The 16,808-nt window shown below is 36.1% G+C and overlaps 1 protein-coding gene across 2 annotated transcripts in view; it reads left to right on the plus strand.

Moving 5' to 3' along the window:
* FGD3 (FYVE, RhoGEF and PH domain containing 3) overlaps positions 1-12,387 on the plus strand; it is a 102,837-nt gene extending 90,450 nt beyond the window's left edge. For both annotated transcript variants that reach the window (XM_039348549.1, XM_039348548.1), the window contains exons 16-19: positions 1,509-1,631; positions 6,352-6,504; positions 9,266-9,406; positions 11,200-12,387. In XM_039348549.1, the coding sequence (XP_039204483.1) occupies positions 1,509-1,631; positions 6,352-6,504; positions 9,266-9,406; positions 11,200-11,424 (642 nt within the window). In that variant the 3' untranslated portion in view covers positions 11,425-12,387. The remainder of the gene's footprint in view (positions 1-1,508; positions 1,632-6,351; positions 6,505-9,265; positions 9,407-11,199) is intronic.
* Positions 12,388-16,808: the final 4,421 nt, after the last annotated feature.

Here is a 16,808-nt window from a genome sequence, read left to right on the forward strand (position 1 = left end):
CAATAGAAGTTGTTGTTATTACTGCTGCTGCTTTTAAATTTGCAGCCTGTCCTTGCCTTAGTGGGAAATAGCCCTCTATTCCTTGAAGTATTTGTGCTGAATTTGTTGACTTATATCTAAAATGAAAACTCCCAATATGTTCAAAACCCTAAAACAGTTTTTAGAGTCAAATATCATCATCATTTTAGCCATTGTCTATCCATTGCAGGATGAAGGCCTCTTCCACATGTTTCCAACCTATATAGTCCTGAGCTTTCTATTGCTATTTGGGCCCACAATACTTGCTGATGTCAGAGTCAAATATAGGAGACTTAATTATATTTTCCTGTAATTTCATCAGCCATTTGGAATGGCTTTCTTTTCTTTTTTTTCAAGTTGTAAGCTTTGTTTAAGAGATAAGGGGATTCAAAGTGGGCAATGACAAGACAACCAGGACAAGAAGCAAGCTTAATTTCACATAATCATACATGTAATTAACATTTAATTAAATGCAAATCATTTTTATGTATTTAATAATATTTAATATCTTCCCCATTAGAAATTCCAATTTGGTGGCAGTCTTTCTAAAAGCTCTAGAAGACCATACCCAAGAAATGATTTGAGTTTGTATCCACGATTAAAATCTGCTGTTCTTGCAAGCAGAGGAAACATGGGGATGACCTTTTCACTTATGACAATGTCCAAAATTATCCCTGATGGGGATACACAGCATGTGTATTTTTCTCTTGCTTCCCCCCTAGCAGGTGTTGTCTGCTAGCTGAGCAGTAAGTGGGACAAGTGTCTAAGATTTCACATCAGGATGTTTGTACAGCAATACACGGGGTCATAATAGGATTTTCACAGAATACTTACACCCATCTCTTCCTCTGTCCTAGAATTGAGACTGATGTACTACCCAGATCCTTGCTAGGCTGATTGTCCAGTCAAGTCTGCCTGCTTCTCCAGCACTGGATCATTGTTCATTGCCCATGAAGCAGAGATTTTCAAAATATATATTAATATGACAAGCTTTAATTCCGGAAAAATATTTATTGTGGTGGATCAGAAGAATCTTTGTGCTTCTCTTAAGTGTCTATGCTATCTAGGCAGTCCCGCAGTAATTTAAGAATCCTTGTATAAAGAAAAATGAAGGTGCTAAAGACTTCCACGAGTTGTCCCAATTTTTCTGCATCATTTTTGCTACGGCATGAGATCTAGATTCTGAAAGATGAAGTGGATCATATATTAGGAAGGATAGAGAGAGACTGACAATATGTAAATAGACTTTACAGAAAATCTGAAATTGTTACTAGGTGTGCTTTAGAAACTCCATCCTTTGTCAGAATTTATTTAATGTTTTATTTCCAAAGCTTATCAGTCTAACAAACTTTGGATCCTGGTAACTTTATTGCACTTTTACTCTTTGCATAGTTTAAATATATACTTACTGATATTAGATAATATGATAGGACTTGAGCTGCATTTTACTGATTGGTAGTGATCTTTCTAAATTTCATTTTTCATTCCAGCCTGAGTGCTGCAGAAAATCTTCAAAATCAAAAAGGGATAAAGAGAAACAAGCTTGCAAAAGTTGCAGTGAAACCTTTAATTCCATTACAAAAAGACGACACCACTGCAAACAGTGTGGAGCAGTGAGTATTAGAATAAAAACCTCATTATTTAATTTTGATCATGTATAGCATGTGCAGTTTAAAAATAAAGCAACACACATCATGACATTCTTTTGAAATAGGGTGTATTTTGTCTTTAAGATTCTGCTAAGAAAATAAATACTATTATTTATTACAAATTTATTAACTTTCAATATTTTTTTATGGCATAGCTATATAAATAGATTGATGAGGGGCTCAATAAATATGCATGTGCTCTCACCCACCAGAAGAAAATATGTCAGTGCTTATATCTCCTATCTACATTGTATAATTCTTGTTTTGGAATTCACACATCTTAAATATATATTTCAAGTAGCAAATTAAAATCAGTGGCACTTTCATTCATTCCTTTTATATTTTTACATGATTTACATTTTTTAAATATGAATTCATAAAAATATGAAAACGTAAAAAATACGTTTTACCATTTTCAGTTAGACATGGTTTAACTCATAAATGTACTTATCACTGGCAGTGAATTAATCCTTATTTTGTGTAATGTTCAATTATTTACATGCTTTGTTTTTTTTTCTTCTGATTGATTTTGTGAACTTTTAAAAATGCAACTTGTTAATTTCCATTAACATTTTATTTTTTGTTTGGTATAATTTACAGTATATTATAAAAGAGTAAAATATTGTGGCTTTTGGGATTGGCTGTGCAACTTGTTTCATGTGTATGAAGACTGCATCTATGGCTTATGATTGGATTGTTATTGTTCCCCTGTGCAAAGGGAACCATAACAAAAATCAACTTAAAAAGCTACACAAGGGGTAATTTGTTAAGTGCACCTGGGATAGTGTTTGGCAGAACTCTGATTGAAAGAGTAAGAAAAATGACAGTGAGGAAAGGTTGGGAAGTGCAGTGTGAAGAGGTGTGCATGCTAGAATTTTGCTATCCAGCAAGTCATTGCAAAAATGCATGAATGTTTATCACATTCAAAACTTTATTGTATGTTTGTGGATTCAAAGAGACTATTTTTTTCTTCTATAACAAATTCTTGGAGAATTCCATGTGCAATTGTTGGAGATTGCCTGAACATGTCCCTGCAGTTTTCTTGACAAGGTTTTCAGAAGTGGTTTGTCATTGCCCCCTTTCCAGGGCTAAAAGGAAGTGACAGGCCCATGTTCACCCAGTTGGCTTTATGCTTAAGGCAGGACTAAAACTTATGGTCTCTTGGTTTGTAGCCTGATGCCTTAACAACCACACCAAACTGACTCTCAGAGAAACTATGTGATAAATAGGCTTGGATTGTGGATTATTTTGCCCAAATATGGACTAGTAGGTTTTTTGCTGAATACAGTTAAGAACAGTAAGAACTAATATATATAAGCATAAATGGGGTAATTAGCAAATGACTCAACATTTTGCAGAGAGCAATACATATATGATGTCTCCTTGTTTGTTTAATGTTTGGATGCATGCATAGAGAACTCTTATGGTGACACTGAAAATACGTTGATTAGGTATGTGACTACACACTTTTCTATACAGATGCTGCTATGCTGCTGCTTGAAAACTGGAATGATTTATAGCAAATGCTAGATTGTACAAGGAGTAAAGAATATGGTTTGGAAAATGAATTATGAAAAATGAAAGTTGGGTATTTCACGTGGATTTTGGGTTCAGCATTTGTAAATTATATATCAGCGGCTAAAGCTAACCGATGAAATTGCATACCTTGATAGAATATTTATCAAAATGGCAAAAATGATAGGTAAATGTCCTAAGACATATATTCAAATGCTGGTAGAAAGATAGTGGATATGTGGTCTGAAGTGAAAAATTAATGTTTGTGAAAAATTAAACGTGAAAACAGCTGTGTATAAGAATGTGCTTCTGCCCCCTTTGTTATATGAGAGGAGAGGAGAAATAGGTTGAAGTGGTTAAGCTGTAGGACTAGGGTTGCAGAGTCTCAGGTACTACTCCTTTCTTAGCTCTGGAAACTCACTACATGAGTTTGGGACAATCCCTGCCCTAATACCAAGACCTACCACACACGATGCATCTTTGCATAAGCTCTCTTTAACTATCAGATAAAAGGTAGACTATAAACCCAGCTAATTAATACATGAGAACATTGACTTTTCAATGTTTTACATTTCTGTTAGTTACATTCAATGATACAGTGCCATGTTGCTGTTTTAGATGAAAGATTCAGAATTGCCAACCTCCAGATGTTGCTAAACTGTATCACCCACTTTAGCCATGTTCACTGGGATTGCTGAAAGTTCAGCAATATGAGAAAAGTGACTGGTTCTGTGCTCTGCTCTAGGCTTTTGGGCACAGTAGTTCTTTCCATCACTTATAGTCCAGCTGTTTTAACTGTGCAGGCCAAATACTGGAATCTCAAACTTCATTGCTTCACAGAATAGATATCTTTCAGCAGTATCATGCATGGTGCTTACAAACAGATAAAAGCAGGGAGGGCTGGTGGATAAGAAAGAGTAGAAGTGTGGTGTATTTCATTAGTCTTATGAACTATGGAGAAGAGGATTCAAAAGTGAGCTGATTCATGTGATCTTTTTATAGATGTTAAATGACTTAAGTACATGTTTCTTTACTTCTATACTGGAGAACTAGGATGCTAGCTAGCACTTTAATTACACCCAGTGAACTATTCCATTAGCCTATAGCTGGCATTTCTGACAGAAAATTCACAGTGACTGCTAAAGCTGACATCTGATCTTTTTGATACACATATACATGGTCTATATACTGCACAAAGAAAATTTTATTTCAACTTGTAAATTACTGATGCAACTTTTGTGCTTAAATTATATTTGGATATTTTAGTCTTTTCTGTCATTTGTTGCAAAGGATAATTCCATGCTGGATATTACTAAGAAAAATATTTAGAAAGGCTTCCCTTTTCTTCTTTAAATATGAAATAGGAGTAAATAGGAAACATAAAGGTGCCATCAAAGTCTAATATATTTAATGCATTGTTGTTGTTGTTGTTAATTGCGAAGTCGTGTCCGACCCATCGCGACCCCATGGACAACGTTCCTCCAGGTCTTCCTGTTCTCTACCATCTTCTGGAGTCCATTTAAATTCACACCTACTGCTTCAGTGACTCCATCCAGCCATCTCATTCTCTGTCGGCCCCTTCTTCTATTGCCCTCAATCTTTCCCAGCATTAGGCTCTTCTCCAGTGAATTTAATGCATTATACATTTTTAAATTATTGAATTATTTTTGCACAATTTTTTCCCACTCTTTGCTTGAATATTGCATACATACAGTATATCCTAACTTCAAACACTTGCTATTATTTTCAAAGTGAGAGTCTTTGGTTTGTTTGTTTTGTTTTGCATGAGGGCTGTTAACATTTTATTGAGGTTTCAGTCATCAAATATCCTGTAACGTCAGAAGGTATGATTCAATAAATTGCAACAATAGAGCTAAACATTGACTACAAAAATATCAATCTGAGGCACTTCCTGTTCCATACTGTGCTTTTTATTCTGTTTGATATATATAAAATTATAAAAAAACCTTGCTAATTAGCCACTTGTTAGTAGATGTAAATACTTTTAAGTGCAGTTTATCACATTGTTCCATCTTGTTATTTGTGTCTTCAAATAAAATAAGTTGTTATTGGCAACTGCTATATTGATCCTGAAAATGTTCAGTAAATAATAATGATATATTTAATAGGACATGTTCAGTTTAGAAACAATTAAATTGGGGCTCTTGATAGTTTTCTTTGTCTATCCTGCTCTGGGCTGAGCAAGCAGGCAGAGTTGATCAAGTAGTTTACCTTGATTTTCAAGCACTTATAGGCAATGGTTTACAGACCATAGGTGCATGAATGTGCATGCATGTACCAGCACTGCTTACAAAGAGAAAGATTCTGAGAGAGTCCAAAGCAGAATCAGTGGGTGGAAGCATAGTCAAGACACAGAAGTAGCTCAAGTGTCACTGAAGGGTCCAATGTGAAATTACTGAGTTTCAAGTGACACATGGCACCCAGATACTCAAGAGAATGGATCCAAGGTTGGAGCAGTTATTTCCAATAGAGAGCCAAGAACAACTCTGATGAAGTTCAATTGCCAGACGTGGCTTAATTAAGATCATTGCTGCCATTGTTTTTGAAGAATGCAATTACTACTCGGCCTTCGGAAATTTGTGGTAATTCTCAAGCTGAGTGACTACTCAAAGTTGAGAATTCCACCAGGTAATTTGCCCAACACTGTTCCTGATGGTTGCTGGTGAAGTCAGCCTCAGATTATTGCTATTCCCCGAGTCCTGAGGCTAAAAGTCATTCGGAGTAAGTTCCTCAGCATTGGAGAATGTGACAGTTTTATATATTGAAATGAAGAGATTGCAAATTGAGTTTGAATGTCAGATTTACCAAGCACCAATCAATACCCTTTCACAAATGGTCTCTTTAAAATTTATATTCCAATAAGCTTCCAGAAAACCCTTTAGAAATAACAAAAATAGCCAAATAATTCTGTAAAACATTGAATAAAAAAGAAAATCTATATATGTTTGCTTTTGTAGAGAAAATAACATCAGTTGTTATTATTCCTTAATATTCTTCAAGTAAATGAAGCAAGCAGGAGGTAGGTATATCTTGGATATTGGTATTGAAAATCTTAGTGTTACAATTCAGTTTAATTGTTTTCAGGAACAGAAATCAATGCTGTTATCAGGATACTTTTTCCTTATACTGTTGTTATTTTTTAATCCAGGTTATCTGTGCCAAATGTTCTGAATTTAAGACACTTGCTGATAATAGTCGCCAAAATCGGGTATGCAAAGATTGCTTTCAACTGCCATCAGCAAGCCTGTGCATCTCAGGGACCGAAGGTGCAGGAGAACAAAGGAAAAAAATAACCATGGAGGTATATTTATCATGTTTAATTGACTATAAACTGGCTGATTGCCTCAACCAAAGCAGTTTTCATTGTTTGTTTCCTAGTTATATCTTATTAATTGGAAAAAAACAACAAAAAGCAAAATAAAGACAAGAGAAAAGATATACCGGTATGTGTACATGCATAAAATAAACTTTATATTAAAGCAAGGGTTGAAACAAAAATGAAATTACAAAAAGTTTTTAACAGACATAACATACAGAAAAAAAAGAAAATAATAGGAAAAAGCATTCTAGTAGCCCCTCTCTTTCTCTCCCCTTCTCCTCCCCCCCCCCCCCAGCTTCTAACTGCTACCTGAATATTTTTGTACTTTATTTTGGACATTATTACTCATTTCTCTTTGGATCATTTGATGGTTGATGATTTTTAAAGCAGTTTCACTTTTTCTTCAAAAACCATACTCTGCGTGTCTTAGCTTGCCTTGCTTTGTGATATATATAAGGGAAACATTCCTGCTTGAACTTGCTTAGATTTTTGTTAAGAATATATAGTCATTTTTTTTTTCCTTTGCTGCATTTGCCTCCCATTTTTTAGTCTTCTATTGATACCAAGGTTTCTTTTTTTTCAGTGTTGTGCTAAATTGATTCTTGCTGCTCTCAGCACATATTTTAATAATTTGACAAGCTTTTCATTTATATTCTGTGAGGTCATAACTAATAAATATTCATGATTTTAATTTGAATTTTATTTTCAGAATTTTTTTAGAAGTTTTAGTATACTTATTTCCAGTACTTTTGAGTCTTTTGAAAAAAATATGTAATAGTAGATGTTCCTTTTTTGTTGTGGTATTTCCAAGGTTTATCACTGTGTCCTAGGAATTCATTGATGAAGCTATATATATCATCCATAGAACATTTTCTACTAATTTTCTTTCAAATTATGACGGTGTAAAATGTGTTAATGTTGCAAATGAAGGCGAATATACGTGTCTCAGAATAATATTGCAGGATCCAATCTGGGTTTGGTCACTTGGACCAGTGGTTTTGTCTTCCGAGCTTTCAGACTCTTGCTAGAGCCCACCCTCAAGGAACTTCTCTCTAGCAGAGCGTGTGCTTTGGGCTATTCTGTGTGTGGTATTTATACTGTTTTCCTGAAAGTAAGACCTACCCTGAAAATAAGTCCTAGCTTGATTTTTGAGGGTGGGCCTAATATAAGCCCTACTGCAAAATAAGACCTAGTTTGGGGGCAAGACACACACTTAAAAATCAAGCTAGGATGGGGGATATGGAGCTGCCCGACACACCTCACATCCACACCTTGCAGCCAGGCATTTCCTCGCTGGCCCACTTCTTCTGCGGCGTCTTCTGCAGCTAGATCTGCATTTCTCAGTCATAGGCTTTTCCAGAAGGCCACTACAGCCAAGAACTGAGCTATGGATTGAATCCAAAGCTCGGTACTCGGCTCATAGGCCTTTCAGAAAGGCCTCACCAGCTCATAGGCTGGAATGCAGCTGCAGAATGAAGTTGCTCTTTTGGTCAGAACAAGTGGGCCGGCTGGGCAAGGCTGTCAGTGCCAGAGTTGAGTATAAAAGACACCCCCTGAAAATAAGACCTGGTGCCTCTTTTGGAGGCAAAAAAAATAAGACCTGGTCTTATTTTCAGAGAAACATGGTTTACGGTGCCTATTGTGTGTGGCTTTTTATATGTTGATTGGTTGGCTGTTAAGTCATCAAGGAAAGTACCCCTGTTCTATCTTTGATTTATTGAAACAGTTTGGTGGTAAGGTTTTGTTGTCTGTCTGTCTGTTCTCTCTCTCTCTCTCTCTGTATTTCAGACAATTTCATTATTCCTTTCTCTTATATCCATAGTTCTTAATCATTATTGATTTTTATATTGAAATGAAAATTTATATATTATAACACAAAACCCAATCTTTTAGACCAACACTGGGGATATAGGGGAGACCTATTTCATATTGTACTTAGCATAAGGATTATTTTAATCCTAACACATAAAAAGTCTTGGTCTCTATTTAATCTGTAAGAAGTATGTTAAATATCCTAATGAATTTTAATTTTAATTCAGTTGTTTTGAGTGAAATTGTAATTTCTTTGCTCAAGTGTTCAGATCTTGTTATCAGTAATAGAATGACCTCAGAAGCTGGATATTTTCCCACTGTATCCTCTATTTTGTTAGTATCCATATATGGCTGGACTGACTGATTGATTACATGCTATCGATTTACATTCAGTTCCTAGCAATCACCTAAATAAAGTTTCTCCATGACAATGTATTTCTAACCTGGTTTCTTAGCAGTGCAGTCATGACCATTGTAACTGAGTCCATCCACCTTGCTGTTGGTCGTCCTATTTTTGTCGTTTCTTCCAACCATTCCCAGTATTCTAAGCCAGTGTGGAAAAATAAACCCCTTTCCCATGACAATTGGGAATTTTCATTTATTCCTCCAGCAGTGTTATATTCCATTCACAATTTCTCATTAATTTTCTATCTCTCACAAACTATTTTAATACTTCTCACATGCTAATAATTGTTCTCAGTTTCTGTTGTGCAAGTGAAATTTTGCAGCAATAAGTTTGCAGCAATAATCTTATTCAGATTATATGAAAAGGTATCTAAACTTCTGTATATTTAAAGTTTGATTCATTCATTCTTCTGTGCATATTTGCTATATGTGAACCAATGTTTAAATCAGAATGAATTAGTGTATATAATGAATTCTAAATGCCTCTAGCATCAGAATATAAATATATTGTTATTATTTTTACCAGAAACAAAACATATTAGGAGCAGAAAACAGTCTCTTCAATAGCCACCTCCTTTTTCATGAGAAAGGAAAAACTTGGTGTAAAGTGTGGGTCACCATTCCTAAGACAGATCCTCTTGTCTTATATCTCCAAGGAGAAAACCAGGTAAATACCTCAGAATATTGCAACTACTGAAAAGTAAGTTAGACTGGTAATTCTCAAGCTCTCGGCTGGAATGTACTAATCTGCTGGCAGGCCAAGGTATGCACCAAAAATATTTACACCTTTCTCCAATCATTCTTTTTGTTAGGCCAGTGATGGTGAACCTTTTAGAGACTGAGTGCCCAAACTGCAACCCAAAACCCACTTATGCATCATGGAGTGCTGGGTGGATGTGGCCCATTGGCTGGGCGTGGCCAATTGGGTGGGCATGGCTGCAGTGGTAATGGCAGACTGGGTGGGACTAAAAAGTTCAATCAATCAATTCCAACTTTGCAAGATCTTTTTTTTCCCACGAGAAGTTGAAATTGACTGATTGAACCTTTTTTTTTTGCACATGGCAGAGGTGAAAAGGTTTTATAAAACCCAGTTGAAGACCTAGGACTGGGGCGACGGAGCACGTGCCCACTGAGAGGGCTCTGTGTGCCGCCTCTGGCACCCATGCCATAGGTTCGCCACCATTGTGTTAGGCCTTCCTGTATTTGTATCCAATATGATCTGTGTCTTCTGTTGTGGATGATCTGCCCTCAGAGATGGTGGGCAATTATCCTTGTACATTTTGCCTCTCTGGGTTTTTTTTTTTTTTCTTTCAGGAAGGTCAGAGGTGCCTTGAGCAGAGACTCACACGGAAACTTGGAGTAGGCTAGATCGTACTGAGGATAGTACTGTATAGTAGACCTATCCTGTAATTTTCAGGAGTTTACCGCCTCCGGCTTTAATTCAGGCCCAAAGTGCCAAAGGCTAGATAATCCTAGGTGAAAGCATTTAGCTTTCAATCACAATAGCACTTTACTGAATTTAGTCAAAGTCTCTGAAGTCTTTTTCTTCTTTCATATATTCTTATTTTCTCAACCAAGGCACACAATAATTATTTGTTTGCCTTAGTCTCAAGTAAAGTTTTTTTTTTTCAAATAAATACTCCGGAGGATTTTTTTTTAATCTTGAAAAACATTTATCCTCTCCAAGATTAAGAGAAAAATATGACAAGGCATTTTAAGACAGCATGACTTCCTTGGATTTGTAAAGTTCAATATTAGATCCATGCAATTGTAGAATTGCTGAGAATGTGTTTTGATCATGCATGAAAGAAGTAGATTTCCTCAGCTCAGGCATACTTAAAAGCTAAATCACATTTACTAGAAATACATGGGATTACTGCAGGCCACTTTAGCTGACTGTGTTCAGCAGGTCAGCGGTTCAAATCTCACCGGCTCAAGGTTGACTCAGCCTTCCATCCTTCCGAGGTAGGTAATAATGAGGACCCAGATTGTTGGGGGTAATGTAAATATATATATACATTGCTTACTGGTGTACACCGCTTAGAGAGTGCTTGCACTTAAAGCGGTATATAAGTCTCATAAATAAATAAATAAAATAAATACTGTATCTTTAGAGCATTCTTTATGATGAATGATAAAGAGAAATATGTTGATTCACAAAATATGCAGAAAAAACACTTTTCTTTCCCAGCAAACTAGAAACCTGTGGGTGGAAGACCAACTCACTACAATCTTAGGTACCATGTGGGAATAGCAGCATCTTCCTCTTCTGTGTCCCAATTTTAATGGAAGCCAACTTGTGCAACTGTTCTTGCAAAATGCTTTTTATCTCCACAGGTGTGAAAAACCTATTCACAAAACACTTCCTTTCCAAATCATTGGCCCTGTTGATCTGTTGCATGCCTGTGCTCAACCTTTTTCTAATTTTCACACCTTTCTTTATTTCTGGATTGCACGTAGGATGGACGCATACCACGCAGCATACCCCTGCTGGGATATGAGATTGACTTTCCACATTCTAGTGAAAAGTTTGAATCAAAATATGTGTTCAAACTTTGCCAGTCCCAGCAAACAATATATTTCAGTGCTGAAGATGAAGACTTGCAAATGAAATGGATGGATATTCTCACCAAAGCAGCAAAAGGAGACGTTCATGATCAGAGTGAGGAAACCAGCAATCCCTAAAGTGATTTCATGTGATATTAATCATAATAGGGGATGGAGAAAAGTCACCTGAACTCAATATTCATGGCACTTTGAAAACATACATGGCTTTATATTTTCGTATGTCTACATAGAAACGGCAGTCAATTCTTTTCCCCCCTCTTTTTCTTATTCATCACATTCAGTACCAGTTGTCCAACATCTATGTTGTTAGTGTGTATAAATTAGTGTAGTTGCTATGAGTGTTTATATTGGTATTAATGGTGAAGGGGAAAGGAGGGAAAAGCATTAATTTTATCTAAGATGATTAGGAAGACAATGGTTTCCTGTTCCCCTTGACTGTTTACTTTATTCCTTTCAATTGCTGTTTCAGTGAAGGATGTGTATAGTCTGTTACAGATGTGCTGCCTCTAAGTAAAATGTTGTACAAGGGCTTGTGGCTGGCCACTGATGTGCTATTATTCTCTGTTTTCTCTTGGATCTTTTTTAATGGTATCTTCTCTGCCATATATGATCAAATGTAAAGGGGCTATTTCTTTTGTTAACACTGACTTTTCTTGACAGGGTTTTTTTTCACAAGACAAATACTGTTTTTAAAGCTATTGCAGAAGGCCTCTTGAAAGCTGAAATATCAAGCATTTCTATATATTTATATATAAATATTTTTCCATTTTTTTCTCTTTTTTAAAAAACTTTTACACATACTTTTCTTATTTCTTTGTATCACCTCCTTTTTAATGTATGCAAGCAAATGTTTTATACTACGATCTGGGATGTTACTCATCAATAAACATTTTTGGTACACCAGGAAGGTAAACAATTAACTTTTTTTGAATAAGGATTTATTTATATAATTTGTAAATATCATATTAAGCGTCTTTTTAAAAATGTGCTCATATTACACTTGTATAAATTGAATTTTCTTCTTGTGTCTTATTGTTGGCAAATGTATTTATGTATGCAAATAAAGTCCCATTTCACTGATTCTTGTCCCAGCTATTCAAAATACAGGAAGACTTTAAAAAAACTTGAGTAACTTTTTGGTGCCTTAATTTTTATTTTTATTTTAGTGGGGAGATGAAGACTGGATGATGATGATCACGATCATCATGATGATGACCATCAAAATTGTAGTAAAGTTTCACGTAGGATAAACTGAAATATCTGAATTTGTGGTATTATCCATTTTATAGTGTTTGCACTACAATTTTAATCTGTTTCCTATTTCAAAATGACAGAACACTCTATGTCAAGGTTCCGACTGACAAACCCAATGAAGTAAGCATAGCTGAGATGATCCAATCTCCAATGCAAAACTCTAATGAGCAAATCATATTAGCATAGATGAAAGGAAAACCAGCTATTTGGTGCCAAAGCAGAATATTAAAAGTATATAAACTCCCTTCCCCTCTGACAGTGCAGGTCACACCCAATTAAGCTTCAGACAATTATTATGAGAAAAAGTCTTTAGTTCTACTGTGTTTTCCTGAAAGTAAGGCCTACCCCGAAAATAAGCCCTAGCTTATTTTTGGGGGGTGGGCCTAATATAAGCCCTACCCCAAAAATAAGCTCTAGTTTTGGGGCGAGGTACACACCTAAAAAATCAAGCTAGGGTGAAGGTGGGGGTGCAGCTGCCCTATGTGCCCCACACCCACTTACCTTGCAGCTAGGCCTCTCCTCGCCGGCCCACTTCTTCTGCACCATCTTCTACAGCCAGGCATGCATTTCTCAGTCACAGGCCTTTTTGGAAGGCCACTGCAGCCGAGAACCGAGCTATGTATTGAATCCATAGCTAGGTACTCAGTTGCAGAGACCTTCCGGAAAGGCCTGACCGCAAAATGCAAGCCAGAATGCAGCTGCTCCTTCAGCCACAGAAGAAATGGACCAGCTGGGTGAGGCTGTCGGTGCCGGAGGTAGGTATAAAAGACATCCCCTGAAAATGAGACCTGGTGCCTCTTTTGGAGGCAAAAAAAACCCCAAACCCCACAATAAATCAACAATATCTTGCATGACCTTGGTTCTCAGGCTCAGCAGCTCACCACCTGCAAGGCGCTGGGTCTGTAGGCAAACCAAGAAACAGAAATGGCTGAAACATGAGGCTTCTTCAAGTTTGACACTCTATTGTATATAAAAGTATTTAAAAGGGCTTCTTTGGGTCATGGGTCTACAAAAGTCTATAAGCTATTCAGCTCCAATGGTTACAACCATCTCTTACTATTAAAAACCAAGGCTACGGAATTTGCAAATAGCCTTCTGTTGCAACAGAAGTTAGAATCTGGATGCAGGCCTTACTACCTAAAACAAGAACTGAAGAGTAACCATCAATTTATTTCTATAAAATCAGCAAAATGAAAGAAAAAGAAGAATATAGAGTAATATAACTGAGTAGCTATTATACTGCAGGTTACTGCTAGAATTATATTTTAGTATTTATATAGGATATAATCTTTAAAATTCAGTGTTAATATCAGTATTCAGGTATTTTCTTTCCCAGTTTTCCCCAAGGTGATATACTGTAGAATCCTGGTTCACTGGAAACTCTGTGGTTGGCCTTTTTATCAGTGAAACAATATATTGAATGAAGGATTAACCTTGAAAAGTATCTGAACATTGCAAACAAAATGCTAAATGATGTGAGATAAATGTTTGCCAGTTGATCACTGGGCACAATTTAAGGTTAAAAGGAAACAATATTGACATTTACAATCCGAATTCACTTGTGGCCTAACTCCCATATGAAAGGGTTTATCTCTCCTATTACAAATTTGTACAACTGTTAATATTTGCAGGATTATCTGTGTACAAACAAAATCCTAACTAGCCCTCCTCATAAACCACATTAAAAACATTAAGCAATAAATTAAATAGTCACAAGTTTATAGACGGCCAAAGGCCCTTTGGCCCCCCCCCCCAAAAAAAAAGGTTTGAGCACCTTCCAAAATAATAGAAGGATAATGGCCAGTATACTTTGTTCCTCAATGTGAGGGCTGTAGCAGAAAAGACTGCTCTGGCTGGTGCTCTTTTGACTTGTGATGGAACTCAGTGCAAATCTCCTTTTAACGTTTGGACTGAAAGTCCTTGAAGCATTCTATCACCACTCCATGTATGGATTTCTAAATATTATAATAACCAGCACTTTGAACTGGGTCTCAAAACCTATTGATAATCAGTACATCAATTTCAAAATGATTGTGACATTCCATTTACAGACATCCCAGCCATCCTTACCTGATGCCTTTGACATCTGCAGATGGAATATGGGCAGAGATCACTAGATATTTTATCACCTTCATTGTCACCAAATAATTAAATTATGAGAATTTACTAGTAATTAGCCATATTTACCTCTGGTTTTATTCCCTATTGCTCAAGTCATCTTATCACTTTTTACATCTCCTGAAGTCTCTCAGAAAACTAGAAAGATGCCGGTAGAGGAGATGGCAAATTTTGTTAATCCTAATTATTTAGGCAGGTAATTGGTAATTGTTACTATGGAAAAGATAAGCAGCTTTACTGAAATCCTATTTCAGTGTATTTATAAGAGTGTCTAATCTCCTTGATCATGGCACAGAAATGCTTCAGTTAGATTGATTAATAACTATTCTTGCAGTATCAAAAACTGACATGGTAATGGAGAAAAAGGTAATGGGAAAAATTGATTTAGAGATTAGACAACTTCCTGTGAAGTTAACATTCTTTATTTCTCTAAGACCAAAGAATGCTGCTATTATTAGCATCAAATATCCATTAAGTCACAACCATTCCTTCTGCTCTCGTCTATTCCTACATGGAATCTTTGCATTCATAATTGGATTGGTTCTTCAAACCAGAGAAATTCATGGTAAAAAAACATATTTGATATCTAACTGGTAGCAGGAAGACTTTGACAAAATGTTTATCAGTTCTGTCCATTCTATATTTAAGTGATGGGGAATGTTGTCACAACTGAAAATATTGTTAATTGCTTGTAAATGGACCAGTACAAAACAGAGGCATAGAATCAAGATCATGCAAAGTATTAATGCCACTTTATAAAACCCTAGTGAGACAACACCTGGAATACTGCAACCAATTTTGGTCACCATACTACAAAAAAATATATTCAGACCTTGGAAAAAGTTCAGAGAAGAGCAACTAACATGATCAAAGGCCTGGAGACTAAAACATATGAAGAATGACTGCAGGACTTGGGTTTGGCTAGTCTAAAGAAAAGAAGAAATGGGTGATATGATAGCAATATTCCGGCATTTGAGGGGCTGCCACAAAGAAGAGGGGGGGTGTCAAATTATTCTCCAAAGCACCAGAGGGCAGGACAAGAAACAATGGTTGGAAACTGATCAAAGAGAGAAGCAACCTGGAATTAAGGAGAAACTTCCTTACAGTGAGGACAAGTAACCAGTGGAACAGCTTTCCTCCAGAAATCGTGGGCACTCCATCCATCACTGGAGATTTTTAAGAAGAGACTAGACAGTCACTTGTCTGAGATGGTTTAGATTCTCCTGCTGGGCTAGAAGATCTCCAAAGTCTCTTCCAGCTCTATTCTATTCTATTAGTAGACATCACTCTCGTACTCTGTGTTGTAGAATTAGTGGACAAAGGCAGGAACAGAATCATAAACTAAGTTTATGCACTACAAAAAACTAAATCCAAAGAAACCACATCACTCTGATTCTTAGTCTAGATGAACACAGTAACAATATGAATTAAAGTGTGATTTAATCATGCTTGGCCAACATTCAATTCACTTAAACTGATGGAACCTAGGAAGCTGCCTTACGCCATGTCAGCCCATTGTTCTGTTTCAGTATTATTTACCTGGCAAGGGTTCTCTCTTAGTCAAATCTTAAAATGCAGATTGAAAAAGCATGCTTCTCTGAGTGACTGCCATCTTTTACCATTTTTGGTTCACATATACTGTAATTACATCCAATAAAGATCTCTAGAAGAGGGTACATCCATCATCTTAGGATGAATGGGATAATTTCAAAGGACTCCTGCTTGTAGAAGCATATAGGAAGGTCAGTTCTTGTAGAATAATTTATTAAAAGAATCCAGGATTTTTTGCTTTGTGTGTGTGTTTGTGTGTGTTTGTGTGCACACATATTATATATTTTATGTGCTGTATTTACAAGAGATACACACATATATCATGCACATATATTTTATTTTGTATTTTTTTGACATCTTTCAATTAACAGCCCTTTATCACAATTATTACAATCAACTTGGAATTCCAAATTGCTATTGAAACAATAATTTAAATCAGATCAGTCTGGCTTCATTTAAAATCTGTAAAGAAACGTGTCTCTTTCTGCGGAGGGGGTGGAACAAAATAATTGGAGAAAAGTATTTTGAGCTGTCTTTAAATTATTATTCCTTTTCACAACACAGTCTGATATATGCTA

This window comes from Crotalus tigris, unplaced genomic scaffold (assembly GCF_016545835.1).
Source record: "Crotalus tigris isolate CLP2741 ecotype Arizona unplaced genomic scaffold, ASM1654583v1 scf7180000018160.1183395, whole genome shotgun sequence".
Lineage (NCBI taxonomy): Eukaryota > Metazoa > Chordata > Lepidosauria > Squamata > Viperidae > Crotalus > Crotalus tigris.